The 23,426-nt window shown below is 45.1% G+C and overlaps 1 protein-coding gene across 10 annotated transcripts in view; it reads left to right on the forward strand.

Moving 5' to 3' along the window:
- The first annotated feature begins 338 nt into the window (after positions 1-338).
- PARP6 (poly(ADP-ribose) polymerase family member 6) overlaps positions 339-23,426 on the forward strand; it is a 31,142-nt gene continuing 8,054 nt past the window's right edge. For 2 of the 10 annotated variants that reach the window (XM_055131273.1, XM_055131280.1), the window contains exons 1-16: positions 340-494; positions 1,474-1,733; positions 5,598-5,794; positions 6,911-6,988; positions 7,973-8,067; positions 8,432-8,492; positions 8,715-8,805; positions 9,396-9,462; positions 12,901-13,050; positions 14,800-15,010; positions 15,524-15,577; positions 17,766-17,861; positions 18,351-18,443; positions 19,664-19,789; positions 20,573-20,638; positions 21,509-21,576. In XM_055131273.1, the coding sequence (XP_054987248.1) occupies positions 5,792-5,794; positions 6,911-6,988; positions 7,973-8,067; positions 8,432-8,492; positions 8,715-8,805; positions 9,396-9,462; positions 12,901-13,050; positions 14,800-15,010; positions 15,524-15,577; positions 17,766-17,861; positions 18,351-18,443; positions 19,664-19,789; positions 20,573-20,638; positions 21,509-21,576 (1,259 nt within the window). In that variant the 5' untranslated portion in view covers positions 340-494; positions 1,474-1,733; positions 5,598-5,791. Of the gene's footprint in view, positions 495-647; positions 1,357-1,457; positions 1,734-5,597; positions 5,795-6,910; positions 6,989-7,972; positions 8,068-8,431; positions 8,493-8,714; positions 8,806-9,395; positions 9,463-12,900; positions 13,051-14,799; positions 15,011-15,523; positions 15,578-17,765; positions 17,862-18,350; positions 18,444-19,663; positions 19,790-20,572; positions 20,639-21,508; positions 21,577-23,426 lie in introns of those variants that run through there. The other 8 variants (XM_055131281.1, XM_055131282.1, XM_055131276.1 and 5 more) reach the window with 7 other exon arrangements.

Here is a 23,426-nt window from a genome sequence, read left to right on the forward strand (position 1 = left end):
CAGGACCTCAGGAGGCCACTTGCAGCTCTTAAGGCCTGCAGGGCCGGGCCTATCAAGAGGCAGCCGCACTGCCATCCCTGTTCATTCTTCCTAACCACATGGGGCGCCAAACGCGTGTCGGCGCCTCCGGAGAGCCCTTCCCGCACCCGCAAAGTCCCTCTTGTTTCTCCACGCACGACTCCGCGGTCCGCACTCCCCCCTCCCCCCCCGCCGAACTACCGCGCAGGCGCCGCCAGCGCGGCGTCGGGGGCGGGGCGGCAGCCGGGGGGCGGGCCGCGCGGCTATTGGGAGTGCGCGGGCCACGTGAGCGGCGTGTGGCCGCGCGAGCGTGCGCAGCGTGGCCCCGCGCGCTCGTGACGGGACGGCGAGGCGTGGGGGTGCGCGACCTCGCCCGCCCGGCCCGGCCCCCGCCCCTTGGCCTGCCGCTCCGCCCCCGCGGGGCGTCCCGGGCCGCTCGTCCCCTCGGCGGCGGCCGCGCGCGGCCCGGGGTCGCCGTGAGTACTCGCGAGGCCGGCCTGGGGGGCGGCCGCCACGGGGACGGGGCGGGGCGGCGCGGAGGGTGCGGGGCTCGCCTGCCGCGGCCGGGCGGGACGGCGCGAGGGCCCGGGACCGCGGGTGTCCGCGCGCCCGGGCCGGGCCGGACAGGGTTCCGTGCGGGGCTGACGGGCGGGGGCTCGGGCGGGGGCTCCGGAGGGCCGCGGAACAGAGCAGAGCCCCGACTTGCGGCCTCGGCGCGCCGCTGGGACCCAGGGCCGCCGGCCGGCCGCTCCCCCGCACTCCTCCGGGCGCCGAGCTTCCCCCGGCGGCGCCCCGAGTTGGGCCGGGCGCTAAGCCTGCGCGGCGGGGGCTGCTCCCACTCGAGGTCGCGTGGGCCCGGCGAGCGGCGCCCCACGGACCCACGGGGGCCGGAGCGGTGCCACCCCGAGGAGGCGCGTGCCCTCGGCGCCCTCCCGGAGTGCAGGGCCCCCAAGGCCTGGGGGTGGGGGCTCGTCACGCAGCCCCCTTCCGTGCCCCGTTAAAGGGAGTCAGCCGGACTCGGACTCGGAATTGGTTTCGCAGACTTGGGTCTTACCGCCTGGCAGGGAACGTAGATGGGATTAGGACCTGTCAAGTGGCGCCGAAGCTCGGGGTTCCACCCCGCTCCCTTACGCCAGGGGCCTGAGTGTGTCCCGAGTGACAGGAACCTTCTGGAACAGGCCACCTTTCGGGCGCCTTCCTCTTTAACTGTCTGGCCGTGCCTTCCTCGACCCTTCCGCTCTCCCCTCCCCCCCCCCGCCCCCTCTCCCTGGTGCCCGGTGTCGTCTTATAAACCCCCTTCTCCATCTCTCCAGAAGCAATGGGCATTGAGCGTAGAAGGTGAGAGTTCCCTTCGCGGAAGCCGCCTGGTTTCGAAGCCCTTTCTAGTCGAGATTGCCTCTCTCCCTAGGCCAGAAGCCCCTCTCTGAACTCCCTTTTCCTCCTTTGCGGTGACAGCAGACACCAAGCAGCAGCAGCCCTTGGAGGAAGGCTGAGTGTTTCTCGGCGTCTGCAGTGACAGAGACTTTGGGAAAGTTGGTACTTCTGGCCTCCGCCGCCGTCATCTGCCTCCTGGCCCAAGCCCCAGCGGGCTGGATGTTAGTGCCTCCCTAGTCCTTCCTCCGGCATCTCCCAGACCAGCGCCCGACTGTTTGAAAAACACACAAAAACAAACAGCCCCCAGGTCTTCACATTGGGGTTCTCAGCTGCTCTTGAAGGTGAATGGGGTCTTGCATTTTAAAATTTGTTTCGAATGATTTTCTGTACATGTAAGATGCATGTAAGTCTTTTGTGTCGCTCCCATTTGACTTGAGTATCAGATGGTTCTTTTCACTCAATAAATGTTGTGAGGAAAAGAATAGATAGTTGGTGAAACAGTCAAGATGTCTGCCACTATGGAACTTAGATACTAAGTATTTTGTGCGTCAGAGCATTGGGGGGGAAATTAAGCAGGGAATGGGATAGAGAATGGTAGTATTTTTGTATGCTGGGGTCTTGCTGTTTATATGGAATGGTCAAGGTGACCTTTGAACACAGCTAAAAGAATAAAAGCATAGACTATGGGTATCTGGGTAAAGAGCATTCAAGAATGGGGAACACAAGAGCAAAGGAATATTTTTTGCTTAAAGAATAGCACAGAGGTGGGGGCTTGAGTGATAGCACAGCGGGTAGGGCATTTGCCTTGCACTCGGCCGACCCGGGTTCGATTCCCAGCATCCCATATGGTCCCCTGAGCACCGCCAGGGGTGATTCCTGAGTGCAGAGCCAGGAGTAACCCCTGTGCATCGCCACGTGTGACCCAAAAAGGAAAAAAAAAACAAACTACAGAATAGCACAGAGGTAGTTGTAGAGTCTCTGGGGCAGTATTGCTATTCACATTTAGAGCTGACTTTCTAGAAAGACCCTGCAGTAGTATAAGAGTAGTGTAAAAGATATTTGGAAAATTTCTAGTAATACACAAAAGTAGGGAGCACAAAGAAACCTTCACATACCTATTACTCCACCAATAATTAAATTTTGTCATGATTTTGTGGCGAAGTATTTTACAGTGAATCTCAAACTATCTGACCTTTTCTGTTTTTTTTTTTAAACAACTTAAATTTCAAGTGTTTGTATTTTTAGATAGGTTAGACAGTGCTGTCAGCTGAAGGACAGCTGTTTACTTGCTCTGGCTTTGTGTTTGATATTCCTATCCTTAGTAGATTGTAGCACTGTGTCCTGTTTCTCATCAATTTGCTCGAGTGGGCACCAGTAAGTCTCCATTGTGAGACTTGTTACTGTTTTTGACATATTGAATATGCCATGGGTAGCTTGCCAGGCTCTGCTGTGTGGGAGGATACTCTCGGTAGCTTGCCAGGCTCTCCGAGAGTGGGGAATCGAACCTAGGTTGGCCTGCAAGGCAAACAACCTACCTGTTGTGCTATTGCTCCAGTCCCCCTCAGTAGATTACCAGACTTACTCTCAAAAAAAAAAAAATCATGGGTGGGGTCGGAGGGATAGTACAGTGTGGTAAGGCATTTGCCTTGCACGTGTTCAACCCCCAGCATCCCATATGGTCCCTGAGCACCATCAGGAGTGATTCCTGAATGCAGAGCCAGGAGTAACCCCAGAGCATACCTGGGTGTGACCCCAAAAACAAAAATAAATAAAATAATTAAAAAATTTAAGAATCTTGGGTGGGGAGGTGGAATGAATGTGGGCAGATTCATAATAGTGGTCCTCAAACTTAATCATGCGTCAGAATAACTTGGAGGGCTTAAAATAGATTGCTGGAACCCCATCTCTGGAGTTTTCTAATTCAGTTAGGTCTCTAACAAGACCTCAGAATGGGGCTGGAGTGATAGCACAGCGAGTAGGGTGCTTGCCTTGCATGCGGCCGACCTGGGTTCGATTCCCAGCATCCCATATGGTCTCCTGAGCACCGCCAGGGGTAATTCCTGAGTGCGGAGCCAGGAGTGACCCCTGTGCATCGCCGGGTGTGACCCAAAAAGCAAAAAAAAAAAAAAAAAAAAACCCCAGAATTTACATTGTTAGCAATTTGTCTAGAATCTTTAGAGTCTCTAGAACTCTCAACAGAGGCAAAGAACACTTGTGTTTAAAGATGGAGTAGACTTGGCTGAGAATGTGCAGAGCCAAGAAAAACTACTTGGAGAACTTAGAGAACTTTTTTTGGGTAGAAGTAATAGTTTGGTGCAGAGGATTAAATTTAATTGTCTCATACATGCAGAATATGGACTGTTCTTGAGTGACAGCCCTGGCCCTCAGCTAGAGATTTAAAACAAATTTAATGCTTAGGCTGCAGTCCCATGAGACTTGGCTGGTTTTGGTTTTTGATTTGCAATTTTCAAGTGCTATAGTGTTCAAGTGCTATTCCGGCTCTGGGTTCAGGGATCTCTCTTGGTACTCAGGACCCTATAAGTTCACAAGGATCAAAGGTGTTTGCCACATGCAAGGTTAGCACCTTAACTCCTGTACTGTCTCTGGCCTGTTCTCATTTAGGGAGCTGAGTACTTGTGCGCTTGTGCGTGTTCATAGTCTTTAAGGTACATGATCATTCTTGTAACCTGGTGTAGGACAGAGACTCTCAAATTTTACTTGTTTGAAGCACCTGAACAACTTTCAGAATTCCTAGTGTCTTTCTAATATCCCTAATAACGTGGTTAAGGGCCAGACCACAACCATGACAGTGACACCAGACTCATCTTTGAGGAAGGAACAACATAGGCCTAGAGTTTTTAATTCATTTTATTTAACTCTGGTGTGCATTCAGCTGTGAGAGCCGCTGATGACTTTTGGGGTTTTGTTTATTTTTGGTTTGGGGGCTACAGTTGGTGGTTCTCCAGGACTGCTTCTGCCTCTGTGCTTAGGAGTTGCTCCTTGTTTTGGTTGCTGGGGATGGAGCCTGGACCTCTTCTCTGTAACATGTGCTCCAACCTGAGATAGCTCTGTCCAGTCCCTTTCTAACTGCTCTGAAGAGAACTTTGCCTTCACCTGCCATTAAAATCTTAAATTAACAATGAAATTATTTTTTCCTGCTGTTTATGGAGGTTTCGAGAGGGACGGCAAGTTGCTGGTATAGGGCCAAAGATTGTCGGAACTAGAAGAGCAGGAGAGCTGTATGGGAAAGATCCCATACAGTTGGTGTATTTCTGTGTATTTGTTATGACCATGATCACTTTTTTTCTCTTTTTTCCTTTTTGGGCGATACCCGGCAATGCTCAAGGGTTACTCCGGCCTCTGTAGTCCACAGTGACTCTTGGCGGGGCTTGGGGGACCATATAGGATGCCAGGGATTGAACCTGAATTGACATCATGCAAGGCAAGCACCCACCCTACCCTCTATATTGTCATGCTGCACTATTGTTCCGGCCCCCATGATCCCATTTTTATTTGGCACATATGTTCCTTGATGAGTCCAGGGCATGCATTATTTTGCTTTAATAACAGGCCACATCTATCTGGAGATGTATTGTAGATTTTTTAAGTTAGCTGTGCTTGTCATATAAGTGCTTCTAGTGATACTGATATTTGAAATAGAAGTAGTGACTCAATCTGGAAAAATAACAAGGGGTAGAGTCCAAAAATAATCTAATTCTGGGTTGGAAAGATAGCTCAAAGTTCTGAGCACATTCTTTGCATGGGGGAGGCCGAGGTTCTAGAATAATAAAGCACCATCAGGAGCAACTCCAAGCACCAGTGACACACAAAAACAACAAAAACATTGATTGTGGTTGGGGCTGTGAAGAATGTTCCAAACAGAATCCCATAAATAAGAGTCATGTCTTGCCACCATCACTTTTGGCTTCAGGGGTTGATAGAGCGTTCTGAACAAAGCAGGGATTTATTCCAGTTCCAACTTTCCAGCATAAGTGGAATAGCAGTGTTGAATGTTTGTCCAGTGTTTTCTGTGGTCCGTTATCTTTAATGAGGTCCTGTATCAAGTGTGAGTGTACTGCATGTCCTTTTATGTGCAAGTGTCTATACATATTTATAATAAAAGTGTGCCCATGAACACGTGTGCCTGTGTATATACCGCCAGCTATTAAGTGGTGATGACACCAATTATTGTCTACTTTCCACAGGACTTGTTACCAACACTGCAGCAGAGCCTACCACCCCCAGCAGATCTCCTGTCAGCCCCTGACATTGCTGCCCTCACCCCTTGTATCCCCTTGTGAACCTCCTAAATGTCCGTCTTGTTGGCCTGGGTTCAGCTGGTGGTATGGAGGGGTGCTGCCTAGCACTGAACCAGGAGTGTGTGTGATCCACTGACCCAATGGTGAGAACTGACTTCTGCTCCACCTGATCAATCCCAGGGTAGATGGCATAAAGTGTAGACTTCACCTTTTCCTGGTTTTGTCCTTCCACCCTTTTAAATTAAAGAAGTGCCATGGGAATACTAGTGTTCCCTTACCTGTGGTTTCACTATGATTACATTACCTTAATCAGTCCAAAAATATAATGAAATATTTTGAAAATTATCATATGTATTTAATGTAATTGATTGCAGCATATTATTGTGCATTTTTAGTGATTATTGTTAACCTCCTTACTATGCCTTGTTTAATAATTAAACTTCATAGTTACAGAGACATAGGAGAAGAAGGTATAGGATTTGCTACTATTTACATCCACTGGAAACTTTTTTTCACCCCCGTGGATAAGGGGGAAATACCATTCTCTGTGTGCATAGGTCATTTTATTAAAAAGGAGGGAAGAACGAAATACTAATACCCAGGGATACTCAAGGTTACTTATGGCTCTGCACTCAGGCCTCATTCCTAGTGGTGTTTAGGGGGCTGAATCTGGATTGGTCACATGCAAGTCAAGTGCCCTATCACTATACTACCTCTCCAGCCCCTGGGGATGTATTTGTGAGCCTTGGAAAGGCAAGCATCTTAGAAAAGGCCTGATTTGGCTGAGGAGAGAACTCAGTAGGTTGGAATGCATGCTTTTCTTGCAGGAAGCCTGTGTTTGAGTCCCAGCACCACCTGGTTCTCTGAGTATCGCCAGATGTGGACTAAAACCAAAAGAATGGGGGGAAAGGCCAGCTTGTAGTAGAATTGCATTATACAGGAGCTGAAACTGGCTTTGAAATTAAAGTCTTCCTCCACGTGTCTCCCTCCTCCCTTCCCAGCAACCAGAGTCTCAGTGATCATACTAAGATTTCAGAAGCCCCCAATTCCTTACTATTCCCTCTGTCTTGCCAAGTCAGAGGTAGGTCATAGATGTAATCAGATTCAGGAAGAGACTGAGACAAAAGGTATTAGGACCTTAGTCTGTCCCATGAACCTTTCCCCATTTTTTAATGGGAATCTTTCCTATCTCATCACCTCTCATTCGATGGGATAACAGAGACACAACAAAGAGAAATGTCCTTTTTTCTCGTCACCAGGACATCAAAGGCCAGTTCTGGAATGACGATGATTCAGAGGGAGATAATGAATCAGAGGAATTTCTCTATGGCGTTCAGGTGAGGTTATAGCCCCAAGACTTACGGGTGTTCTAGATGTGTGCTTCTGTCTAGATACATCGGGAGTGGAAGATGATTGTGCAACAAAAATGAGATAGACTGTTAACTGGTCTGAGCAAGGTCTCTGAATCTTTACTCCTGCTGAGGGATTATACCCTGCCCATAGTAAACTAAATCCTCTGTACATGCAGGCTGGCCATACGCTTTTTTTTATTTTTTACTTTTTGGGTCACACGTGGCTCTGCACTCAGGAATTACTCCTGGCAGTGCTCAGGGGACCATATGGGATGCTGGGAATCAAACATGGGTCAGCCATGTGCAAGGCAAACGCCCTACCCGCCACTGCTAGCACTCCAGCCCCGCCAGATGCTCTTTAATTTGAGATAATTATTTTCAGCTTCCCTTCATTATCCAGGAGGCCATTTCATTCATTAGGATCAAGTTTGTAAAAGATTGCCCTTAATGCCATCCCTGCTCTGGGCATGATTCTGAGCAATATATGTTAATTTTTTCTAGCCTGTCCTGAGTTTTTATAAGAGTATACTTAAGAATTCTTGTTAAGACCTAAGAAAAAAGTTGGAGGATTTAGATTGTGAATTCAAGCAAAGCTTATATCTAATCTTCCCCCCCAAAATTTTTTTTTTTAATCTTTATTTAAGTTTGCTTTTTGGGTCACACCTGGCGATGCATAGGGGTTACTCCTGGCTCTGCACTCAGGAATTACCCCTGGCATTGGTCAGGGGACCATATGGGATCCTGGGAATCGAACCTGGGTCGGCCGCGTGCAAGGCAAATGAGCTACCCGCTGTGCTATTGCTCCAGCCCCTAATCTTCCAAAAAAATTTTAAGAGGTAATAGAGGAGACTTATTTGCTAGTCAGTTCCCCATCTATGGCCACCAGCAAATACCTCTTCATAGAAGCAGTTTTTTACCCTCTCATGCCTTCAATCTTTCCTCTACTGTCACCTTTTGCTGCTGCTCCAGGGGAGCTGTGCTGCTGATCTGTATCGACACCCCCAGCTTGATGCAGACATTGAAGCCGTGAAGGAGATCTACAGTGAGAACTCTGTATCCATCAGGTGGGGAATCCAGGACAGCAGCAAGGCTGGCTGCTTTCTGAGTTGTTAAAGACTAAGGATTTTACTATGTCATGTGGTGGTCTTGGGGCATGACAAATTAGGAGCTTAATGATGGTAGGAATTGTTCAGAATACTTAATGGTTAATACTCACAGGAATTGGTAGGGAAGTAGAGTCATTTTTTCTCAAAAGTCCCTCTTAATCTAGACCCAGAGGGTAATGATTTCAACTCCGGTGTTAGGAAGGCACTGATCAAATTATTGACTTGAGGTTATAGAAGAGCCTAAAGACAGCTCTGGTCTCTATTCTGTTCTTTCTCCCTTAATGGGTCTCACCTATGGTTGCCTCACTCTCCCTCTCTCTAGAGAATATGGAACTATTGATGACGTGGACATTGATCTCCACATCAACATCAGCTTCCTCGATGTAAGTGGTGCTAGTACCTGCCAACATCATGTCTCTCTGGACTTGTACATTCCATCACGGCCAGGAGTCTTGTTCCTGAGTGCTGTATTTGGAGCACACAATCTTCATCCCTGTCTTTCCTAGCTGATGGTGGTGTGTACTGTCATGTGCATGTATGTGTCATACAGGGAATATGTCAAGTTCTTTCCTCTTGTTCTTCTGAACGGGAGACTTGTTTTTCAGGAGGAAGTCTCTACAGCCTGGAAAGTTCTCCGGACAGAACCTATTGTTTTGAGGCTGCGGTTTTCTCTCTCACAGTACCTCGATGGGCCAGGTAAAGGTGGTGACTTTGGGCAAGTGTTGCTCTGAGTATGGTCTGATGATTGACAGTTCTAAGTGTGCTGAGAGAGAATAGTGACAAGACCCTGGGGCTTAATCTGTAGGCCATCATGGGGGCTCTTCAATCCCTGTCATTGGTGTCATCATTTCCTGTCACCATAACCAGTCTCTAAAGATCAACAGATTTGTTTTCTCTGGTTCCCAGATATTCCCATTTACCTACTTCTCTACTTATCAATGGTATTTGAAATTGATCCCACCACTTCAGAATCTGCCGTCTGCTTCAGATGTTTCCCTCTGTTATTGTTTGTATCTGAGCTTCTTGAACTGTGGGATGTGACTCCATATGGGACCATGAAACTTGTAAAAATTTTATTTTAGAGAAATTTATGATTTATTGTCAGTAAATGATATTTTTCTATGCGTATATAGCCAGGATCATGTAAATAGTTATTGGGGTAAGGGGGTAGCAAGTGTATAAAGTTTAAGAAGTTCTGGTGACCTTAATATATGAGGAAGCTAATTTATTGAACTATTTTAGGATAGAGATACGTGCATACTAGGAGCTTTTTCTTCTCTTTTCAGAACCGTCAATTGAGGTTTTCCAGCCATCGAATAAGGAAGGGTTTGGGCTGGGTCTTCAATTGAAAAAGTAAGAACTTTGATCCTTGTTTTGGTTTGTTTGGGGGCCTTACCCAGTGATGCTCAGGGGTTACTCCATGCTCTGCAATCAGGAATTACTCCTGGCAGATCTCCGGGGACCATATAGGATGCTGGGGATCAAATCCGGGTCTGCCAACTGAAAGGCAAATACCCTACCTGCTATATTTTTGCTCTGGCCCCAGAACTTTGATCTTTCTGGTCATGGACGTACAGGGAAAGGAATGGACATACTGGGTCTGTGTCTGGACAATTTGATAGATTGTTTTCTTTCAAAAGTGTCTAAGATACTCTAAGAAACAGACACGTTTAGGGAGCCAAATTTGTAGTTAGGTGGGAGAGTATGTGGGTCTGGAGTGTCTGGCTTCCAGAGTTCCTAGAATTGAGGGTTTGTCAGTATTTTGCATATAAGGAAAAATATAACCCTGGTATTAGAGGCATGCTCTTTATATTTTCCATGCCTGAGTGGACTGTAAGAACTTCGTTTATTGATTGTTGAGCACCTTACTATCTGTATGCAATAGTATATAAAGAGAAACAGGTTTTAGATTCTTCTCTCAGTAAAGTTCTGAATAGATCATGTGAATACATGTTCTCATAGAAGTAAATGTGTAAGGTTTAGAAAAACAGGTAGGAAAGACTTGGTCTGTTGGCAGGTGGAGAACTGTAAATAAAGGGAGGTGAGTGATAAATTTCAAACATGCAAGGACAGTCGTATGAAAAAGGCATATGGGTAAGGAGCTCCAAGTAGCTAAATATTTTTGGTGAATATGGTAGCTGGACGTTACTCGTGCCCGCTTGAGAAAATCAATGAACAACGGGACGGCAGTGCTACAGTGAAAATGGTAGCTGGGATCTCAAGCTAGGGAAGTAAAAAGGGTGTGTAGCAGAGTTAGATATTTGGAACATTGAAGAGGTTTTTGTTTGGTTGGTTTTTTTTTTTTTTTTTTTTTGCTTTTTGGGTCACACCCTGCAATGCACAGGGGTTACTTCTGCTCATGCACTCAGGAATTACTCCTGGTGGTGCTCCGGGGACCATATGGGATGCTGGGAATTGAACCTGGGTCGACCCTGTGCTATCACTCCAGCTCCACATTGAAGAGTTTTAAGTAAGAAAGGGCATAGTCAATTCTGTTCTAGATAAACAGTTGTAATAATATTTGAAAAATCAGTAGAGGAGAGTAAAACAGGGCACCCAAACTAGTTTGTGGGAGACTTGTACAGGTTCAGACATGACACAGTACAGGCATGAACCAAAGAGTAATTGTCAGTGAAAATAGAGATGAAGAGGTGTTAGAGACGCTAGACAGTATAAAATCTGTAGGACTTGAAGATTGACCTGGGTAAGATATATTGTCATAAGTACCAAGGAGTTGGTCAGGAAGGCACCCAGTGCTAGTGTGCATCCTTTATGTGTGTGGAGGTATCCTGGATTAAATCCACAGCACTCCCCTAAAAATCATAGCAAAATCTTCTGTGTTTCCAGCCTAAACTCTATGTCAACTGTAAAAACACTAATTTAAATATGTATTTAAGAAGATTAATTTGTAGGATGTGGATAGAAGTTTATTTTATTTCTTTATAAAGGCAAATTGGGATATTCGAATGGAGATGCTCGATTGATAATTAGATAATGTGGGTTTGGTACTTAGGTAAGTGCTCAGGGTTGGCGCTATATATCAATGTAGGGGTGTAAATTACAATTAGTATATACTATGAGATTGCTAAGGGAATACAAAGAGTGAGAAGAAAATAGGACCAAGAGTTAAGCACCTCTTAACACCCAGACACTATACCCAAAACCCCAACAGGTTAGGCATAGTAGGAAGAAGTACTGAAGGTACATCAGAGAAATGGAGAAGAATGGAAGAAAATGATGTCATAGGCAAGGGAAAAGAATTGTACAAGACGGACCGGGACAGTGATGGTATCTCAGAGGGCTGGAACACATGCTTGCATGCTGGGGGACCATGATTGATCCCCAACACTGGATCAAAGGACGTTAAGGTGTCCTTCCCTTGAGTGCTACTGGGGAAGAACACCTTAGTGCATCTAGGTGTGGCCCAGCCCCAAACCAAAAACAAAAAGGGCAAGATGGCAGGGATTATGAATGAGAATTTAATGGGTTTCTCTTGGATTTAATACCAAGGTGATAGCAATTATAGTGGAGTGAAGGTAGAAACCGCTGAACCCAGTAAGTTGAATGATGAGTGGTTGGTAATAGAATGAAAACATTAGGTATGGGGTGAGAAATTTGGATGCAAATAGGAATTTTCATTTGCATATCAAAAAATTTTTTTAAAATTGTTTAGACTTTTATGAATGGAACTGATGAACTGATAGCAAAGGAAGTTGATTGACAGGTCAAGGTCTGAAAGAGGCAAGTAGGGGCAGAGATCTGGAGTAGAAATAGAAGAACTGATCCTTTATAGGAGGGCTACCTTGTCTCCAGAAAATGAAGGTATGAAGGTAAGGCTTGGAGTGAAAACATTTTGTAGTAGGGATGGAAAATTAAAGGAACTGGTATCTAATAGCTTAATCTTCTCTGCTAAGTAGAGAGAGAGGTTATTAGTTGTTGATAAAGTTAGGAGCTTGTAATTGGGGGTGTCAGGTGTTTTTTTTTTTTCAATTGAATCACTGTGATGCCGATAAAGTTACAAAGTTGTTCACAATCGAGTTTCAGGGATGACAGTTTTTAATGAAGTAATGTTAGAGAACTGATCAAGAACAAATAGATTGAGGGGGCTGGAGCGATAGCACAGCGGGTAGGGCGTTTGCCTTGCACGCGGCCGACCCGGGTTCTAATCCCAGCGTCCCATATGGTCCCCTGAGCACCGCCAGGGGTGATTCCTGAGTGAAGAGCCAGGAGTAACCCCTGTGCATCGCCGGGTGTGACCCAAAAAAAACCAAAAAAAAAAAAAAAAAGAACAAATAGATTGATAGAACTGAGAACCAGCTCAAATTATAAAACAACAAGTTTGGTATATAATATTTTGCCTGCTAGTATGAGCATCCTTCATGACCCATGTTCTTCGTTATTCACAAAGCAAATGGTGGTGCTCACTTCTATCCTACCACTTCTCTCAGTATAGTCATTCTTGGTGACTTATTACAAGGTTCACAGCCTTTGAAGACTTAGCTTTAAGACTTTCCTTTAAAGGCAAACTATCTCAGAATTTTTTTTTGCCTGTTAGACTAGAAACCCAAAGAGTGGGTATTTGCTCCCTCAGGTAAAGAGGTACTTTCGGAGAGCCCATTTCCATGTATACTGGTCTATATTAGGCATGTTGAAGCACATATCTTTCCACAAGTATCTTTGCAGTCAGCTGGGTTTGAATTTTAGATTAGTTGCCTTTTATAGTTCTATTTCTTGCTTTACTACTGCTTCTCTCTCTGGATTTTTAAAAGTCTGTTCGTTTTGACTGCTTAGGATCCTGGGTATGTTTACATCCCAACAATGGAAACATCTAAGCAACGATTTCTTGAAGACCCAGCAAGAGAAGAGGCACAGTTGGTTCAAGGCAAGTGGTACTATCAAGAAGTTCCGGGCTGGTCTCAGCATCTTCTCACCTATCCCCAAGTAAGTGCACCCCAGTAGCTGGTCATCTGTAATCACCTTTATCATGTCTTAGCACCCATTCCAACTTCTTGATTAGTTTATTCTTTATTCTCTAGGTCTTTTTAAATTTATACGTTGAACACCATGCAGTTCTGTTCCTTCTGTATTTATCTTCTCTGACAAATTAAAAAAAAGTTCGAACTAGAACATAGTATCTAACAGCTGGGTGTGTATTGCAGAAATGTATGTCAATTTCCCCATCTCTCCTTTTCTGGCTCTCATCATCATTTCTTCTTCTAAGGCGGTAGATTTGGAGGATAAGCATCAACTCCTTTTATGCGAGGTTTATTTTTGACCCCGGGCCTACATGCTCTTTTCTACTATGTCCCACCCCGTGCTTATGTCTTGTGATCTTCCCAGAGCAAACACAGACTGAGATTCACAGTTTCCCAGTCACCATTTCTGATAGATAGGGCTTTTGGGTGCATTTACTTCTTGTAGAGTTCAGTGGTAAACACTTAGTCGAATGTACCTAAATACACACAGAGTAAATGAAAACAGGCATCTTCTCTAGGCATTCTCACACATGCACACACATATACGCATGCACACACACACACACACACACACCTCTAATTAAAATAGGCATCTTCTTCAAGGGATCTCACACACACAGAGTGACTTTGATGCATGCACACACACACACATACCTGTAAATAAAACAGACATCTTCATCATGAGAGTATTCTGTACCTAGCCTATAGGCCATAAGACAGACACAGCTTTACCTCTCTGCCTTCCCTCTTTTGTTCTAATCTGAAGAACACATAGATAATGGCATACAAGTCTATTCAGGTCTTTCCAAAAAAAGTTTGCAACTTTAAACACCATGATTTACAAAGTTGTTTATGTTACAGTTGTTTGAGCTATTTAGTATTCCAAAATCCATCCCACTACCAGTGTGCCCTTCTTCCACCAGTGCCCCCAGTTAACTAATTGTTCCAAAAGCCTGCCTCCTTAGCACTGTGAATAGCACTGTCCTCCCATTGTTCATCTATTTGCTTGAGTGGGCACCAGTCACATCTCCATTGTGAGACCTGTTGTTACTGTTTTTGGCATATCAAATAGGCCACAGGTAGCTTGCCAGTTTCTGCTGTGCGGGCAGGATACTCTCGGTAGCTTGCCGGGCACTCTGAAAGGGACGGAGGAATCAAACCCAGGTCAACCGCGTGCAGGGCAAATGCCCTACCCGCTGTGCTATCGTTCTAGTCCAGGCCCCTTAGCAGGCACCAAATAATCTATATTGCTGGTTACAGCATATATGGGCTGGAGCGATAGCACAGCGGTTGGGCGTTCGCCTTTCATGTGACTGACCCGTGTTTGATTCCTCTGCCCCTCTTAGAGAGCCCAGCAAGCTACCGAGAGTATGGAGCCCGCACGGCGGAGCCTGGCAAGCTACTCGTGTGTATTGGATATGCCAAAAACAGTAACAATTAGTCTCTCAATGACATTACTGGTGCACGCTTGAACAAATCGATGAGCAACGGGATGACAGTGACAGCATATATCTATAATTATGTTGCTAAAGTCATTGAGGATTTCCTGAATTGTTCTGTGCTAGCTGACAGATCTGTTTGGATTGTTTAAATCCAGTAGAATTTCTTCGGATAATGAGTTCATCTTTGGTGCAGCTCAGTTCAACGATCATGGCCTAGGACTCTTTCATCTCCTTGAATTCCTACTTACAATTTCTCTTTGCTCTCCCTTCAGGTCTCCCAGTTTCCCTATCATACAGGACTCCGTGCTGAAAGGCAAACTGGGTGTACCAGAGCTTCGGGTTGGGCGCCTTATGAACCGTTCCATCTCTTGCACCATGAAGAACCCCAAAGTAGAGGTGTTTGGCTATCCTCCCAGCCCCCAGGCAGGTCTCCTGTGCCCCCAGCACGTGGGCCTCCCTCCCCCAGCAAGGACCTCTCCTTTGGTACATGGGCTGGACGGATTTGACTTTGGGTGTCAGGAGGGTGGGAGTGGAAATGTGGGAGTATAGCTTCTAAAAATGGAGGGGAGAGTATGGTTGGCCAGGTGTCATAAGACAGATTTAGGCATGTATTATCAGTGGGTGGATTGGAGTACAGTTTTTTTTGTTTGTTTTTGTTTCTTTAGTAGCTGAATATTGCTACTGAAGTTGGCAGACTTTTCTCTTAAGCAGAGTCTGGGGTTGTACATCCCAAAGAGATGTATGTTTTCATAAAGTTATAATCATTTAATCAGTTATTGTACTTTTCCTTCTACTTTGAAGAGGGTTAAGGACAGATGGGCCTTCTGAACCTTTGACACAAATGTCTAAAAATCTTCTCTTCAGCTTTAGGATTTCTTAGGCTGACTGATGCTAGAACTTAGCTACTTTAGGAGAATCGTAGGTGATGAATGTTAGGTCTGTTAAGACACCAGGTTCACAGAAGCTCATTGGATCTGTCTTTTTAACTTTGATCAGGTCAGTGGTCACTGCAAGAATATCCCCACTCTGGAATATGGATTCCTTGTCCAGGTAATCCAAATCCCTTTTGTTGACTGACCCATCCTAACATCTTGGTTTCTCGGTCACTTAACAAATATTTCCACTTCCAGCATTATATTAAGTGTTGTCCACACTAGGGGGGTGGGGGGAAGATACGTAGTTTTCCTCCTCAAGAAGCTTAGAATGCTGAGGGATTGGAGACACAGTACAGCAGGTAAGGTACTTGCCTTGTGTGTGGTCCACTTGGGTTCAATCCCCAATACTCCATGTGGTCCCCAAGCCTGCCAGAGTGATTCCTGAGTGCAGAGCCAGGGTTTAGCTCTGAACAAATCAGGTATGACTCCCTCCTTCCTCCCCCACCAAAAAAGAAACTTGGAGTATGGGGCTGGATAGATAGCACAGGGGTTAACCTGCTTGCCTTGCATGCAGGAGACCTGGGTTTGATCCCTGACACCACATATGGTCCCCTGAGCGCTTAGAGTGTTTTCGAGAAGATATCACTTAGAGATCAGTTGTAATGAATACCAGCTGAGCTGGTGCGTATGTAAGGATCAGAGAATTGACATCCCTATAATCTCCAACTTTTTTGCTCAGTCTTTTTTTTTTTTTTGCTTTGTGGATCACACCCGGCGATGCACAGGGCTTACTCCTGGCTCTGCACTCAGGAATTACCCCTGGTGGTGCTCAAGGGACCATATGGGATGCTGGGAATCGAACCTGGGTCAGCCGAGTGGAAGGCAAACGCCCTACCCGCTGTGCTATTGCTCCAGCCCCTTTTTTGCTCAGTCTTCAGTTTTCCTCACAACCCTTTCTCACTGCTCAACTACTGATTATTTGCTTCCTTGTAAAGTCTCTTTATAGATTTTATTTTATTTATTTATTTATTTGCTTCTCGGGTCACACCCAGTGAAGCAAAGGGGTTAATCCTGGCTCTGCACTCAGGAATTACTCCTGGTGGTGCTGGAGGACCATATGGGATGCTGGGAATGGAGCCCGGATCAGCTGCGTGCAAGGCAAACGCCCTGCCCACTGTGCTATCACTCCAGCCCCCTTGTAAAGTCTCTATTCTCTGTATGTACTTTCACTTTTGCATCTTAGTTCATTTCATTCCCTCCATTGACCTTTCTCATATTGCAGTCAAGGCTCATTGCCACCTTTCCCATAAAAATCTTCTCCATTTCCAACAAAATAACTCTTAATTGAAATGACATCTTCTTTCACTGATGTGCTCGGATACTTTTTGTTTTAGTTGCCACATAATGTGTCATGAATCACATCTACTGTGAATTATAATTAGTTTGTATATGTTTCACATCTCCCCTATTGGAATATAGGGTCTGAAAAGACAGTGTTTTGCATTATTACATACCAGACTTTTTTTTTTTTTTTTTTTTTTTTTTTTGCTTTTTGGGCCACACCTGGCAATGCACAGGGGTTACTCCTGGCTCTGCACTCAGGAATTACTCCTGTCGGTGCTCAGGGGACCATAAGGGATGCTGGGATTCGAACCTGGGTTGGCCGTATGCAAGGCAAATGCCCTACCCGCTGTGCTATCGCTCCAGCCCCTTTATCAGAGACTTTTTTTTTTAAGGTTTTTTTTTTTTTCTTTTTGGGTCACACCCAGCGATGCTCAGGGGTTACTCCTGGCTTTGCACTCAAGAATTACTCTTGGCAGTGCTTGGGGGACCATATGGGATGCCGGGGATTGAACCCAGGTCGGCCGCATGCAAGGCAAACGCCCTACCCGCTATGCTATCGCTCCGGCCCCTATCAGAAACTTTTTGCTAAAGACACTTTGCAGTAAGTTGGGTATGTAATAAGCATTCGTAAATCTGTATTAAATCATAAATTGGATATCTCTACCATCCCAAAAGTATGTGAGATGGTAAAAACTTGCTGTATACACAAAGCCTATCTAGTTGAAAAAGCAGTGTTAAGATAGAGTATGGAGGGCGAGGCGGGGAGGGGAACCCTTCAAAATATTGCTGCCTTACTTCTGAATTGACACTCTCAGGGATAAATCTGTGGTTTGACAGTAAACACAGGCTTTTTTTCTGGGTAGTTGAAGTGGCGTCTCAGCTCCCCACTTACCTTGCAGAAATAGATTCTCCCTTAGACATGGGGGTTAAAGGGAGGAGAGTAACTGGAAAAGCAGCAGCAATTTCCCACATCTGTATCTTTACTTCCAATAGACTTAGTGATATATCTTCTCCTGCAGATCATGAAATATGCAGAGCAGAGGATTCCAACCTTGAATGAGTACTGTGTGGTGTGTGATGAGCAGCATGTCTTCCAGAATGGTTCTATGCTCAAGGTATAACCCTTCCCCTGTAACTCTTGGACCTTGTGCCAAGACCCCTTCACACCTTGTTTCTTCCTTTCTTCCTGTGTCTATGGCTAAAGGTAGAATTATATCCCTAGCCCCTGAGACTAGAAATAGTTTTTCTCAGGAAGTAAGTATCAGCATTCTTGTATAAAAGCATGAGGAGATACAATGTTTTTGGTGGGTATAATCTTCTAGCATTTAAAAAAGAAATTGGGCATTGACCAAGAATGGTTGGATAGGACTCTGTCCTCCAGGTCTAGGTTAGACAGGTGTATGGGAGAGATAGGAGAAATGTTACGACAGTCTAAAAGAGACAGTCTCACTACGTAGGCAGGTCATTGATGTCTTTATGGAACATTGGCTGATCAGGGAGGCATTTTAAGTAAGGCTCCACTTATTTATAGTTTTCTCCTGACATAGAAGGCTCCAGATTCTTCCTTATTCTAGGGTTGTCTGACTGTCTCTCTATCCATTCAGCCAGCTGTCTGTACTCGTGAGCTGTGCGTCTTCTCCTTCTACACCCTGGGAGTCATGTCTGGAGCTGCAGAAGAGGTGGCCACTGGAGCTGAGGTATGAGGAGGACAAGGGGCTGGGGACTTGGGATCAAATGGTACTTCCACTGCTTGGAACTTCACTTACAGAAATGTTTTCATATATGAGGATGTTCGTTCTAGTATTGTAGTAATTTGAAAAAGAAAAATGGATACAACTAAATTTAGGGAGTTTTGTTCAATTATGATATAGTCTTATTGTGGAAATACTATACAATTCTGATCTATGGATAAAAAATACAATAAAAATAAATGCAGCATTATATATGGCTTATCACTGTATCACTGTCATCCCGTTGCTCATTGATTTTGCTCGGGCGGGCACCAGTAGCGTCTCCATCGTGAGACTTGTTACTGTTCTTGGCATATTGAATGTGCCATGGGTAGCTTGCCAGGCTCTGCTGTGTGGGTGGAATACTCTTGGTAGCTTTCCAGGCAATCCGAGAGGGGCGGAGAAATCGAACCCGGGTCGGCCGCATGCAAGGCAAACACCCTACCCGCTGTGCTATTGCTTCAGCCCTATATGGCGTAATTCTTTAATAAATTGTGGGTGAATATACTTCTATAGGAAAAATATCTGAAAGGGTATACATCAGACTTAGTGGTAGTCGGGGACTGGAGCAATAGCACAACAGATAGGGTGTTTGCCTTGCACTCAGCTGACCCAGGTTCGATTCCCAGCATCCCATATGGTCTCCTGAGCACCACCAGGAGTAATTCCTGAGTACAAAGCCAGGAGGTAACCCCTGTGCATTGCCGGGTGTGACTCTAAAAGCAGGGAAAAAAAACAAACACAGACTTAGCGGTAGTTACTTGCTTGCAAATGAGATTTGGTTGCGGGTATGGGTGATGATTTTCATCTTTTAATTGCTTTCTCATCATTGTGACTTGAAATTTTGTAATGAGTTTTTTGTTTTTTTTTTTTTTAAGTAAAGGATCACAAACATATTTGGTCTAAAAATATTCAGGGAAGAAAGTGCTAAAGGGCCAGAGCTATCAATAATACAGTAGGTAGAGTGCTTGCTTTGCACACGGCTGACCCAGGTTTGATCCCCGGCAGCCTATCAGGAATGAACCCATCAGGAATGAACTGTGAGCACAGAGCCAAGAGTAAGCTGGGTTGGTTTGTAAACACAAAAACAAAAAGAAGCGCTGAGAGGTTCTAGGAGGTATACCACACCAGGTGATTCCTAGTACCGGAAATCACTTCATTCTGTCCCTTCTTTTCTTTTCTCTGAGGTGGTGGATCTGCTGGTTGCCATGTGTCGCGCAGCTTTGGAGTCCCCTCGAAAGAGCATCATCTTTGAGCCTTACCCCTCTGTGGTGGACCCCACTGATCCCAAGACTCTGGCCTTTAATCCTAAGGTATAATTGCTTGGGAAGCAAGTCAGGCCTAAGGGACAGGAAAAGTTAAACATAGTGGGAGACTATATTGATTCTAGTGTACACAAGAGCTTGGAATCAAGAATGAAAGAAGTTAAACCAAAACACTGGAGTGATAGTACAGCAGGTAGGGCACTTGCTGTGCATGTAGTCACCCAGATTTAATCCCCAGCGCCTTGTATGATTCCCCAAGACCCATTCGGAGTGATCTGTGAGTGTAGAAGCAGGTGTAAGCCCCAAGCACAGCTGGTATTGCCCAAAAAGCAGGAGGCAGGGGTGAGATATTTGTTTTTCTCAGAAACTCTTTAAATCTAAAATTTAGCTGTTTAGGTGTGCATATAATTGAGTTTGTCAGAAGGGGAGAAGAATTAATATTGATAATGTTATGATAGGGAATAATATAAGCTTAGGAGCCAAGAAGACTTGGATTCTGTTTTGAGGTTTTGCATTTCCCCTGCTGACTATTGTTATACTAGTCACTTCACCTTTCTGAACTGTGGATTTATGAACTGGCTGCATTATGTATTGTTATAAAAATGAAGGCTAATGTATATTAAAAGTGCTATGATAGTCAAGATTTCTCTAGAGGAACCAATAGAAGCTAGAAGTAGATAGTGTCAAGAAATGACTCAGTGACATACTTTTACTATTTTGCTAGGGCCTAGACTTCTTATATATCAGATCCTCTTTAAAAAAAAATCACATCTTACTCTTTTCTACTTTTCATTTTCATCTGCCTTTTCTCTTCCTGTTGATTCTCCACAGAAGAAGAATTATGAGAGACTTCAGAAGGCTCTGGATAGTGTGATGTCCATACGGGAGATGACCCAGGTATTCTGCTTTGTGCCCCACTCAAGGGTCCAGTTCTGCTTGGATTTTGTGGAAGTGGGGTAAAGATTGAGAGTTGCTGCTCAAATCATCATTGAATTTTCTTTATTCTACCTTTCTTAGCCTTTCCTATTGTGTTCACTGTTTCATTCGCTCTGTATTTCTCTTTCTACTGATCTCTTAACCTTTACCTCTACTGCTAATTCCTTCACAAATTGTTTATATTTAATGTTTTTTCCCATATTTCTTAGGTAGTTAGAGAAGGGAAAGATGAGTGGGAAGGGATGGAGTGGGGCTTGAAAGTAAGGATCTAGACCCAGGGGCGCACATCTTCTGTCCTTCTACCAGTGACCATCCTCTGACTCAAGGCTGTCCCCCACCAGACTTCCCCACCCCTCGTCTGCAATCTCTGCATGAATAGACATTCATTTGTACTCAAAATTACAGGCTGGCCTCTTCTCAGCAAATCCTATATGTCACAATTCAGACTAACATGAAACGTACCAAGGAAGGAAGATCTCCTTCCCAGAAGGGCTCTTTGCTTTATGTAAAGTTTTGCCTCAGGATTTCTTAGCCTAATCTTTCTGGGACATAGATTTTATTTATTATTTACAATCAACTTGTTAAGGACTGTAGGGATTGCTTAAAATGAGGGAGACCCACCTGCATGTCATTTTGTAAGCATCTTTAGTTATTTTTGTACTTACGAGTCTTCCCACCATGACTGGGCTCCTTGAGGGTGGGAATTCCATCTCCTCTTGTCTTACTGTGACCTACAGTGCCTGCCTGGCCATGGGTCCCCATAGTCAGGCTCTGGAGAGGGGAGGGCTTCCTGCTCTCCTAGGAGATAACCTCATGGCCATTGTTTTTCAGGGCTCATACCTGGAGATTAAGAAGCAAATGGACAAGCTCGATCCCCTGGCCCATCCTCTCCTGCAGTGGTATGAATGCAGGAGCTCTTGGGGGGTTTGGAGGAAGGTGGTGGGCATGGTATTGAAGCCTACACGGTACAGAAGTCTACATCTTTCTCTTAGAGGCAGGTTCAGCGTCTTCCCAAGTTTCTAGAGACTGGCTGCTTTTTCCTGGGGTTCTTTTGGGTCACCTGTTCTGGACAAGAATTCAGATCCCACAAAGACCCCACACATTTTTACCATAGTATCTTAATTTCTCCTGTTTCTTGTTTTTTAACAGATTGTTTTTTTTTTTTTTTTGTGGGGCGGGCTATACCTGGTTGTGCTCAGGGTTTACTCCTGGCTCTGGTTTAGGGATTATTCCTGGCAGGGCTTCGGGGGACCCTAGGGGGTGTTGTGGGTCAAACTCAGGTTGTCCACGGGCAAGGCAAGCACCTACCTTCTGTACTACCCTCCAGCCCCTCCAAGAGGTTTTTTTTTAGTCCTCCTTGCATGCAGGAATTAATACTAATCTGGGGCCAGAGCGACACGACAGTACAGCAGGTAGTGCACTTGGCTTGCATGTGGCTGTCTCAGGTTTCAATCTCTGGCACCTCTTGTGGGTCCCTAAGCCTGTCAGGATTCCCCGAGTACAGAGCCAGGAGAAAGCTCTGATCAGTGCCTGGTGTGTGTGCACCCCTCCCCCCAATTATTTTTTAAAAAGAATACTATTAATTTCAACTGTTTAGCAGATTCTGTGTCATCTCTCTACTTCATTTTCTTTCTTTTTTTTTTTTTTACTTTTTTTCTTTTTGGGTCACACCCGGCAATGCTCAGGGGTTACTCCTGGCTTTGGACTCAGGAATTACCCCTGGCGGTGCTCAGGGGACCATATGGGATGCTGGGAATCAACCCAGGTCGGCCATGTGCAAGGCAAATGCCCTGCCTGCTGTGCTATCGCTCCAGTCCCTCTGCTTCATTTTCTTTTCTCAAGGCCTTCCCTTTTTTTTTCCAGAGTCTTGACATATGTTATCTCTTTTTCCGACAGAGATTATGACTATTCCCACCATTCCCTACTGTCTTCTACCCATTTCTCTCCCTCCCCAATTCTGATTCTGTTCTTTCTTCCTCACATAGCTTTTCTCCCCTAGGTTGTATTCTTCCTATTCAGCTTTTGACATTAGTACTTTCGCAACACAGCATGCTTTTCTTAGCATAAGGAGTGAATAACCAGGAACAGGCCATGTACATAACAAGTGTACATATGGATGAAACATAAAAAAACTCAATCAAGGGGGCTGGAGAGATACCACAGGGGGTAGGGCATTTGCCTTGCATGTGGCCAACCCAGGTTCGATTCCCAGCATCCCATATGGTCCCCTAAGCACCGCCAGGAGTAATTCCTGAGGGCAGAGCCAGGAGTCACCCCTGTGTATCGCCAGGTGTGACACAAAAAGAAAAAAAAATAATAATAATTCAAGCTGTATTCACTATAGGAGATAATGTTCCCTTGCAGTGCCCTTATCTTTTTTGTTTTTGTTCTCTCCTGTCTTCCCTGTTCATCCTCCATACAGCCCAGTCTGTTCTAATTTCTTTTGTTCTTTCTTTACCTCCAAGCATTTACTTGGTTTTTCTCTGTGCTCCTGAATCCAAATTTTAAGTCCAAAATTACAGATTTAAGTTGCCACCATATCTTTTGATTTTTTTTGTAGCTCACCTTTTTTGAGGTTCCTCTTGTTCTAGATGTAGCAGCCCATCTCTGACTCCTGTCTTGTTTTGCCCCTTGTTAAGTCCCCAGTGATCAGTTGATCCCTGGTCAGTAGTTTCCCTTTCACATTTTTATACACAAATGTTACAGCCTAAAGGAGTATCCAATTAGTTATCTGCACATTTTACACAGC

This window comes from Sorex araneus, chromosome 3 (genome assembly GCF_027595985.1).
Source record: "Sorex araneus isolate mSorAra2 chromosome 3, mSorAra2.pri, whole genome shotgun sequence".
In the NCBI taxonomy this organism is placed as follows: domain Eukaryota; kingdom Metazoa; phylum Chordata; class Mammalia; order Eulipotyphla; family Soricidae; genus Sorex; species Sorex araneus.